The 10,791-nt window shown below is 38.0% G+C and overlaps 1 protein-coding gene across 1 annotated transcript in view; it reads right to left on the bottom strand.

Annotated features, from left to right (window-relative positions):
• Positions 1–8,733: 8,733 nt before the first annotated feature.
• The window catches only part of rasa2 (RAS p21 protein activator 2), a 33,171-nt gene continuing 31,113 nt past the window's right edge, over positions 8,734–10,791 (bottom strand). The window contains exons 23-24 of the mRNA XM_042486996.1: positions 10,541–10,721; positions 8,734–9,679 (exon numbers count right to left, since the gene is read on the bottom strand). Of these exons, the coding sequence (XP_042342930.1) occupies positions 9,649–9,679; positions 10,541–10,721 (212 nt within the window). The 3' untranslated portion in view covers positions 8,734–9,648. The remainder of the gene's footprint in view (positions 9,680–10,540; positions 10,722–10,791) is intronic.

The following is a 10,791-nucleotide window of genomic DNA, read 5'->3' as shown; positions in this document are numbered from 1 at the left end:
TACATCATCATATAGATTAAATGAAATTATGTCATTTTAGCACTTTTGGTTTTTTTTATTTTGTGAGAGGATGTGTTGAAATTTGAGACAGAAAAAAAAATTAAGGCTAAAACCATTTAATGTATTAGCATCAACTGGTAGTGCATTTAAATATAATTGGCCCACAGCAGCTCACCCTTCATTACTACACAAACACAATGCAACTTTTGATTACTTATAATTTTAAAGTACTGTATGCTGATGATGCAGTGCCGGGCCTAAATTATATAAACTAATATACACCAGAATATCCGCAAACATCTCTGAACAACATGAACAAAAACAATAGCGTCATTATACAGCTGATATATTTTCAGTCCTAGATGGAAGTAAATGCACAGCCCTGTTTGATTTGTTTTCTGCACCACATGTCATATTTATGTGGAAGCATGAGACACAAAATAGAGCATGGCAAAGCCTGAGGAGTGTGACAGTGTGACAGCTCTGTATTACACAGGTTACTTTTCCTGTGTTAAACAATGAGGTGTATATATATATATATATATATATGAATCTGCAAAGTAACTAGTTGTTAAAGTTCAAGTGGAGTGAAAAACACAACATTCGTCTCTCAAAAGTAGTGGAGTGGAAGTATAAAGTAGCAGAAAAAAATAGATATGATATATGCAATCTTAATTTTTGTTGTTAAAAACAACAAAAGTCAGTTTGGTGACTCTTTAATAGTGGCGCAAACAAACAAACAAACAAAAACAAGTGAGTGTGCATGTTAACGCTCTCTGCAGTAAGTCCTTTCAGTCATTATGCGGGGAGTACTCAACAAGTACAAGTACTTAAAATTGAACTACAGTCCTTGGATAAAAGTACTGGCTACTTCTCACCATTAATAACCTGAGTGATGACAATTTAAATCAAATCTGTGGCTTGTTATTCAATTTTTTGTTCATGTGCCCCTGTCATATGCTGGACAAAAGGGGGTTATACACAGACAAACAAACAAACAAAAAAGAGCCAAACAAGTTGCACAAATAAATATGAGAATCTTTAGACTCAGTAGTGTAGGAGTAGATGAGAAAATAGACACAAAGACAAAGCAAAAGTGTTGAGGAGGTCTGCCAGCGCAGACTGACGGCTGATGTGTGTCATGTGTGCAGGCAGCGCTCTGGACCCAGGTGTGTCTGATGTCCACTGATTTCACCTAATCAAGTCTGCTGCCCTAAAGTGAGAAAACACAGAACAAGCAGAGGAACCCAGTAGAGGAAAGGAAGCCACTGTGGGTCAAAAATAAATGAGGACATTATGGAGCATTTAACTCAGAGGGAGTGACACAGTTGAGACTCTGTGGACTGAAAAAGCAGTCCTGCTGAATGAAGAGGGTCAAACCAGGCCTCACAGTCTGTAAAATCAAAACATGCTTATGGTTTCACCGTGCAGACGGTGATGTAGCCACACTGCGGTGAAAAAGATGTCAGAGCAGCAGCAGGGCGCCTCTGAGATTCAGAAAAAAACATCTCCTCTCCATTGTTTTGTGTCCAAGGGTAGATATGTCAAAACATGCACACAGTTTTTTTTTAACTATCAGCAGTTAAGTGTGTTTGGTTGCGATTTGATGACCCTTTCAGCCATGTCATGCAGCAGCAGGGGGACAGGGGACAGGAAGTTCATGAACAACTCGTAAAGCACGTTCATCCGTCCACTGTAAGGACTGCACACATGCTTCAGGGATCAGAGAGCAGCAGGCCTCAGTGTGACATGTGTACTCTGCATTAAACTTGTACTGAACGTTTTTCAGCGTCTGTTTTTCTTTACGGATGAAGCTTTGTACTCTTGTAACGTGACGACATCTCATGCTGCGGCGTAGCCAACATTTGACCCTGAAAACAGAAATATTTTCCTTCTTACAGAAGTGAGGACGGTTCGTGTTGCCCCATGTAACGATGCTGACGCTGAATGTAATCTACCGTACGGTAAAATCTGACTGATAGATGCTGCTCAGTGATTGTTTCTGTCTACATGTGCTCTAATAATTCTCCATTATGTTTCACTTGTCATCTTTGTTTGTTATTTCTATTGTGAATTGTAACTGTTCTTTGTTGAAATTACATACGCTTGCAAGATATAGCAGACTGAGCACTTTGTTCAATCAGACTTTGTTTGTATAGCACTTTTCATAGAAATGAACTGTAACAAAGTGCTGCTTCATACAATAACACCCCAACACACACACACACACACACACACACACACACACAAGCGTGTGAAAAAAAAACCCAATAAAAATCAAAAACAGTTAATCAGCTGGGAAACAATACCATAGAAGACTAGAGGCAGGATAAAACCTATAAATATAAATATAAAAAATAAATAAATTAAATAATAATTGCATTAATAAAAACAAATAATAGATAAATAAATTAAACACTCACTGTAAATAGGAGGTAAATGAAAGAATAATGGCACAAACTAAAACAATAAACATGTTAAAAATAATAAAATGATGTAGTGAAATTGTTCAACTATATAAATAGTCAGTAGAAAATAAGGTTCAATTAAAAACAAAGCTAAAGTTTAATTAAAAGCCAAACTAAAAAGGTAGGTCTTGAGTTTGCTTTTAAGAAAATCAGCTCTCTCTGCTGACCTCATTTTTAGAAATGCACTTGTTGGCTCTCTGCAGTGACAGCTGAGAGAAGACTGGTGTGACTTTTACTTTTGGACAGTAAATATCAGTCTCTATGCTAAGCTAAGCTAAGCTTTATGAGGTAAACAGGTAGCCTGTCTCTGTCCAACATCCAGCTGGCTGCCAGCATCACTGGACATTGATAGATGTTTGCCATAAGACATGGAAACAGGCACTTATCTAGTCTGAGACCTAAAAGGCAGGTGGATGAGCACCACATGTCACAGTCTGTATCCTGATTACTTTTTGGAAGACTAATCCATCATGTAAGACTCATTTAAATTGTATCCATTAATTAAACTGTCTTTCTTGTTTTTTGGGTTTTAGGTATTGTGTTTTCCCCCTTCTGTGTCCCTGTGCTGAATTTCCCTTTTTTACCCATCAGCACACCTGTCCTGCATCAGCCTCGTTAGTCCCTCCTGCGTCTCATCACCTTATTCCCCTCACCTGAGCATCTCCGCTTTTATTCTCCACCTGCGCCTCATCCCCTCATTAGTGTAGTTGTTCCTTTACCTTTGATGAGTCTTTAATCTTTGATGCTGTTCCTTTCATCTTTTTGAGCTCCTGTTGTCTCCTGCATTTGAATCCACCCAATAGCGCCAAATGAACATTTATTATCATATTTGCATAATAACTTTGCTCTCTATATGATATACAATCAACAATTCCAAAATTGCCGTAGTGTACAATAATTTGACCATTGTGACACTTAAAATAAGCACTAAGTTTAGTTTACACATCTCATTTTAACTCATTTCCTGGCTCCTACATCTGTTTACGTATCACTTCTTACATGACAATCAGCCAATCGTGTTTGGTGTAAGCCATGATGAAGTGAACATGACCAAAATGTGACAACTTGTGATACTTGCAAAGAATCAAAATGCTTTGCAATTTAATTTCTTAGTAGTAGGCTACCACAAAAAAATAAGTACAAAAATAATACATGAACTGAACTCTCACCCCCCAATCCCTCTCCCTTCCCTAACACCAACACAATAATCTTAATTCACTGCATATGCTCTTTATCATTTGCACGGCATTTCATTTTTTATATTGATCTTATCTAACAGGTATTTATCTTAATGTGTGAGTATGTGAGTGTGTTTGAGCAGAGTGAATGGAACAGTTTTTTTTAAGGAAAGACAGTAAATCTTTGACAACGATAATAAAGGCATTCGTTCATTCATCATCAGCTGTGGGTTTAGCCATGTGGACTGAGAAAAAACGTCTCTCTAAGGCAGTTGGCATTAGTAGATTTGTAGATGTGTCAAAAAGTCTTTACTTGTTAGTTAAAGTTATAAAATCAACCTATTTGTTCTTGTGATTGTGACTGGCGTAAGGAAAGTTTTCTCAAAGTATGATTATTTTGAGCCTCTGGTATAACAGTTTAACCTGCTCATTTTCACCTGACACCACGTGGAGTCTGTCTGTGCAGTGCCTGCTGACGGGAATATGCAGCAGGTTGTTCATGAAGCAAAGTATGAGACGAACTCAGATTTAGAAAGTTCTCATAGTTTACAAAAGAAAACCATGAGATGAAGTCATAGCAGTGTACAGTATGCAACGCTCAGCTGTAATGCTGTGTCGGCCATTATTACAGTTTGGAAGCTCCTGTCAACCCTTTTTTTGGTGTGGCTGAGTAGGCTGTCATCACAAGAGGCCTCTGATTTACGTTCTCACCGAGTGTTTCCTTTTCCCCGTCACACATCCCATTTTTCGTCAGCTCCCCTGCAGCTTTGCTCACAAGTAGCTCAAAACTCAAGGAATGTGTAAGATAAAAGTGGAGCAGATCTGACAGAGAAGGACAGGCTGTGTGTAGTTTATTAGGTGTTTTTCAGAGAGCTAAATGTGAGTTTATCATCCAAAAACTGCCTTAAGCCTTTATTCTCTTAACAGGGAGATTTTGCTGACTTATCAGCAAAGCCAAACGGCTGCAGCTTTTTTTTTTTTTTCCATCAGTCTTTGTGTTCTCAGAAGACTCTGGAAGAAGCAAAGCAGCACATCTTTTTTTTCTTTAAATATAATAATGCCTGTAAGTTTCACAAGAGCCAAAGCTGGGGACAAAAACACAGATTAAAGTAAAAAGTAAAATTAAATGCAAACAAAACTTAAAGGGTTCTGAAATAATGGGCCAATATTTCACAGCTGGTTATTGAATTTCAATTAAAACTGTATAATTTTTCTATACATTATGCATGACACGCACATTGTGCGCAGCTTTTTGCTTTGAAGTGCAGCAGGTTTATTTTAAAGCAGCTGGGTTGCGGAAGAGAAGTAAAGGCTGGATGTTTCTACACCTTTTAAAAAACGTGTCAGTGTAACTCTGAAGCTGTTTGTGTTGGGTTGTTTTCAGGAGAAAGCAGGATGAACTGAGTTAATGTGAGCAGTTTCATACAAGAAAAAAATCAGCTCTTTTTGTAGATGCTGTTGTTGCTGTTTTTGCTCTTGTTGCAGAGGAGCTTCTAACTAACTGGCCAACACGAAAATGCAAAACACAAATGGCCCATTCTGCAGTTAATGTTTGGTTTGTCCATTCTGGGCTGCTGGAGAAACACGGCGATCTCCGTAAATGAGGAGCTGCTGCACATTTACATTTAAATGGCTCATTTTAAGGTATTAAAGATCAAAACTTTTTGTATTTTAAGGAAAATTATACACCAAACATGTTTATTATATTCAATTTCTGCCAGTATATCCCCCTAAATTCGACACACTGGACCTTTAAATCTTGTTTTGATTTTTGTATTTTTGTATTTATGCAAAACAGTTGACATCCTAACACACAAGATAAATTTCAGATTTTTTTTCCCGACAGTATGTGAAATCGACTCAAGTCAGTCAAAACATTTTTGGCTTTTCAATGCAAGCACAAATACTCCATGAATATGAGAAGCATTGGCAAAGTGTTTATTGTAAATTGTTTCAAATGGACACAAAAAAGACCGTGTATGGAAAATAAAAAGATTTAATGTGTATAAAAAGACCAGACATTGCACTGGAGCAGTATGGAGACATTCAGAAGAGATGAGATGAGGATGAGAAGATTCGCTGGACAGGAAGAAGCTTTTAGATTTCAGAAAAACATCCCAATAAAATCTTCAAACAGATATTGTACTCTGTGCTGTTACAGAACAGATTAAGTTGATTGGCAGGACAAAACGATTGTTTTGCAATTTTACGTCCGTATATTGTTGTCGTGCTTTAAAAGTAAGCTTGATTTACAGAATACAAAATAAATACGGTTTCTTTTTCTCGCATTACCCTGGACTTTTTCTAGTTTCTGTAATTAATATTAAGTGCTCAGAAACAAACAGCACATGTGCAAAATTGGCTGCCACCTTGATTTATGATTTTCATCTGATAGTTCAAAGCAAATATGAACATGTCCCTTTCAGGTAATATTTAATAAGATAGTTAATGTCAAGAAAACAGCTGCCTTAATGCACTTCAACTACATCCAGGCCACGGCAAGCGTCTCAACATGCATCTCAAATCCAAATACTAACAAGGACTGTTTTTTATTTTAGACAATTTGCCGACCTGGAAAAACGAATCCCTTTTTAAAAGCAGATAAAAACATAATTCACTGACCAATGAATGTGATTTAACAACCCAAAATGTGTTCACCTTTATATGAAAATGAGCACAACCAGAAGACATTAACCGCTTATTTACTGGCCCTTACTGAAACTAGCAATGGAGCTGACATGCAAGCTTATACAAGAACAATAATTTTATGCTGTGATTAGTTACGATCCACATACTGTTGATGAAATTTGGTCCAGTCTTCTTTTTTTTCCAACATTGTCCAACTGAAAACTTTTTACAAATACAGGCATCCCATGATCAATTTCTTAAAATCAATCATTTTACAGTTGTATTTTGGCTCTGATTAGGCAGCTCATTAAGTTACAACCTGCATGTGGATGCAGTCAGTGCCAGCTGCAGGTCTGTGGGACATGATACACAATATTCACTTCAGTAACACTGCGATAAGCTATCAACAAGTAGCAGCAGCTACAACCACATACAGTCAGTAAAGGGAACAACTCGGGGACAAAAACAAAAACCTCAAAGAAGTGCTGCAGACAAAGAACAAGGTACCGTAGCAGGAAAGCAACACAATTAAGTGTAAAAAAAAAAAAAGAGAGAGAAAAAATACAAAAACATTTTCCTAGAAAAATATAATGTTAAATACACAAGACATGCATGTTAGAAATAAATGACGGACCAAAGACTAAACAGGGAAAAAAAAAAAACCCAAACATGGTTAACCCTGTATTATCGGCACTAAATGTACAACTTTTGTTAAAATAAATTCAAGTTTCTTTTGTATCTTTTCCGCACTTCATTGTTCAGATGGGCATACGATGGAAAACAAAAAGACAAAAACAAGGACTGGATCGAAAAAAGTAGGATTATTATCCACCGCAAAAAAAAATCTAGATTAATCAATAAGTCAACCAACAGAAAAATAAGTAAAAACATAAAAAATTTGCTGGATTTGGCTGCTTGTATCAGTTTCATATATTTAACTGAAAAAAATGCTAAGCAGTTTCAAGATATCATGTTTGGCTCTGATAATTTGTGTTAAGAATTGAATTCCCTTTGACAGCTCATGGACTATTTTCTCTAACAGTATTGATCAGATGCAGCAGTAATTCTGCGAGATATGATTGTTGGGATAAAAATGTGTCGAGGATATGAGTAAAATCAAGAGCATGATAATTATCTCAATTAATATAAAAAAAAAAAACAAAAAAAAACAAGACTTTTGGCAGTGGAGGGCTGCCGCTAACTGTGAGTAACTAAGCCACATTGTGCCACAAGTCACACAAATTCTCTAAAACATTTACGTACAACAGCAGCTGGAGCGCTGCTGGTTTGAAAAGTAAAAGAACGCTGTGTTTGTCGGTTGCCGTGATTGTCTGGACTGATTTTTAGAGACGGCGTGGGGGATAATTTGTTATTCTGATTGATTCCTCTCTGCGTTTCCTCCGTTTTTCACATAAGCCACTACAGATATGTTGCAATGCTCTCAACATGACAGCACAGATCTGATGTACACCGTACCAATACGATTCACAATGACAAGAAATTACAACTCTACACCACAATCATGTGCTATCAGGTTCCACACTGAACGCATGCAGTCTGCTCGCTTTAAAGGCCAACTTCAGTTTCAACATGGACCCCATTTCCCCCATGTTTTCATTTGCCGAATGAACGAACGGGAATAACGATTTTTGTATTTGTCAATTATTGAATGAAAGTTCTACAGCCGAAAGCTGCGGGACAGGCTGCAATGTAACCACGCTGGGTATTTGGGGACTGTCAGTTTACATTTACTAAAATTGGTTGTTTTTGCCACTGACAGGCTCAGACTGTTTCTGTGTCTGACAACATTATGGAGAGGATCCCGACAGAGATAGACCTTTTTATTAAACATTAGATCCTTTTGGTTTAACCTCAAACAGCCCTGAAATTGTTGTTGCCAAAGCCACCAAACGTAATTTAAATAAACAGTAATTTTATCATCATCAGCAGCAGCACACATTAAAAAAAAAGTCTTGGTTCGTCTTTTCACTGCTCTAGTAATCATTAGACCACTGTTTTCGTTGAAATAAACCCTAAATTCACACTGCTGGATGTGAAAATATGCTGGGTCTATGGATGCTAATATTAGTGTTTATTTAAATTAAGTTTGGTGGCTTTGGTGATGTCAATTTCAGGGTTGTTTCTGGTTAAACAAAATGGATCTTCCTCTTTAACACAAAGGTCTATCTCCTTTCCTAAATGTTTTCAGACGTTACATCAATATGAGCCAGTTATTGTCAAAAACAAGCAGTTTTAGTGAACAGATCTGATGGTGCACAAATGCCCTGAGTGGTCACACTGCAGCCTGCGACAGCGGCGCTCTCGCTCAGTACGGGAAAAGATGGAAAAATAGGTTCCAGGTAGAAAAATGCTAAAGTTAGCCTTTAAGTCACTAAAAAGTAAAAGAACATATTAGCAAAAACATACACAGAAACCAAATATATATTTATATATAATTTGTCTCCATTTTTAAAACATTTGTATTCAAAATACATTAATTATTATTTTTTTTTCAAGTCAAACCTATGAAATTGTCTTTGGTCAAGAAAAATATTTAAAATCTACAAGCTATAAATGTTATTGTACAGGAATGAAACACAAAACGTACTGAAGATCATGTAACTGATCAAAATGGGGGAAGCTGATACCAAGTATCTAATAATTTCCATTTGGAGTGCTCCAAATATTTAAAGTGCTTCTGCATTATTCCCTCAGCATTTAATGTGAAAGAAACATCCATCAAAGTAAGGCAGATCGGTTTCATCTACTTCACTGAACTCTGAAAATATAAACACACATTTTGTTCAGAGAAGGAAGGACACTAAGAGTAGAGAAAGATAGAAGGGGCACAAATCGAGGACGACCCTCCAGAAAGATTATTAAATCCGCTCTGAAAACCGATGTCAGAGCAAAACCGTAAAAGATTCGGGAGAGCATCATCACAGCTGTGGATATAAAATAATGGGTGAATTAAAAAAACAATTAGCAGCCTATTCACACACCATCTAATGATGCCTTTTTCACACAGCTGATGACGCCAAAGAGGACATAAATTACGACAGGGAGGGTGTCTCTGTGTAAGGGACCGGAGGAGGGGAGGAGATGAGGCAACATAATGCCAAAGACAACACCGAAGGGTTTGTTCATTTTGAGGGCCGAGGAGAGAAGCTCGTTCCGGTTTCCCTTCTTAGGTGGTCACTGCTGTAGTGGACTCATAATGGAGGTCAGCGTGTATCGTTCGCTCTTCTCCTGGACACACAGTGGGTGTTCTCACTGGGACAACTCCAGGGGCTCCTTTAGGACCCGTTTAGGCTCTCTGTGGTGCACCAGCACCTGCTGGTATGGCTGTTTCAGGCCACACCTTCCCGCCCGGGTTAAGAGGTTTTTCCAACTATGGGGTTGTCCCTGAAACAGAGAAGATAAAGATGCGTGAGTGATCGCAGCTGTAATAATAAAACAGTTTAGTTGTGTGTCAGTGTGATTTAAAAGGGGGAAAAAAAAGAAAATTTACTAGTGCTGGGCATAGATTAATTTTTTTAATCTAGATTAATCTCACTGCAATCCTGTAGTTAATCTAGATTAATCTAGATAAAAATTATAGATTTGAATTTTCCCAAAGACATTCAAAATAATATCTATCTATCTAAATGATGAAAATGCATCACAAACTGCTTGAGAAAGCTGTTCCGTTATGATATTTGGCAAAGAAAAATAATGTTCCATAAGATTTACTTTGGTGTTTAACTTTTTTTTTTTTTGTTAAACACAGACATTTAGGAACACAGGTTCTGTCTCCATGTGGAAAAAGCTTTTTCCTGCTAACTGGAATGAACAGCAGAGGGCGCAGCCTCTGATAACATGACCCTAACTGAACTGTGGGCCTACATTAGAGGTCATGAAGAAGACCATTAACAGTCAGCAGCTTTGTGACACGGCTTGAGCCAATCACTCCAGTCACACAGGCAGACCAGCTTCCGCCTTGTTCACGCCCCCTCCGCGTAATTCAACCAGGTATACATCCGCGCTACAGTGAAATTGGTGCCTCGCTCACTGTATAGACCCAACTTAGTGAATAGTTATCGCGCGATAAGAATCCCGCGTTAACGCCGTTAACGGCCCAGCACTAAAATTTACACATTAAAAAGTCCTAAACACATGAGGTGAAAATACTCGAATAAAATTTTAGATCAAATCATAGACGCAAACACACGTTAGATATGAATTACAGTACAAACACAACACGTGGTTTCAGCGGTCCAGACTTACAGGCTCCCGTACTGCGCTGTGGTGTCACTCCTGATGTTGTGCTGCCTCTGAAGTTCCTCCATGATGTTTCGGAGCTGTTTGAGAGTCTGAAACGTCTCTTTGGGTTCCTGAATGGTGAACTTGGAGTACTCCTCCTGCTCTCGCTGAGGGCCCTGGTACACCGCCATGCTGGCACATGCATCTGCAATGAGGAAACACTATTATACAGCGAAGACGTAAAACTCAGACACAGACACACCAACCTGACATCA

This window comes from Plectropomus leopardus, chromosome 5 (genome assembly GCF_008729295.1).
Source record: "Plectropomus leopardus isolate mb chromosome 5, YSFRI_Pleo_2.0, whole genome shotgun sequence".
Lineage (NCBI taxonomy): Eukaryota > Metazoa > Chordata > Actinopteri > Perciformes > Serranidae > Plectropomus > Plectropomus leopardus.
Note: the sequence above shows the minus strand (reverse complement) of the source record. Positions and strands in the feature narration are given on the sequence as shown.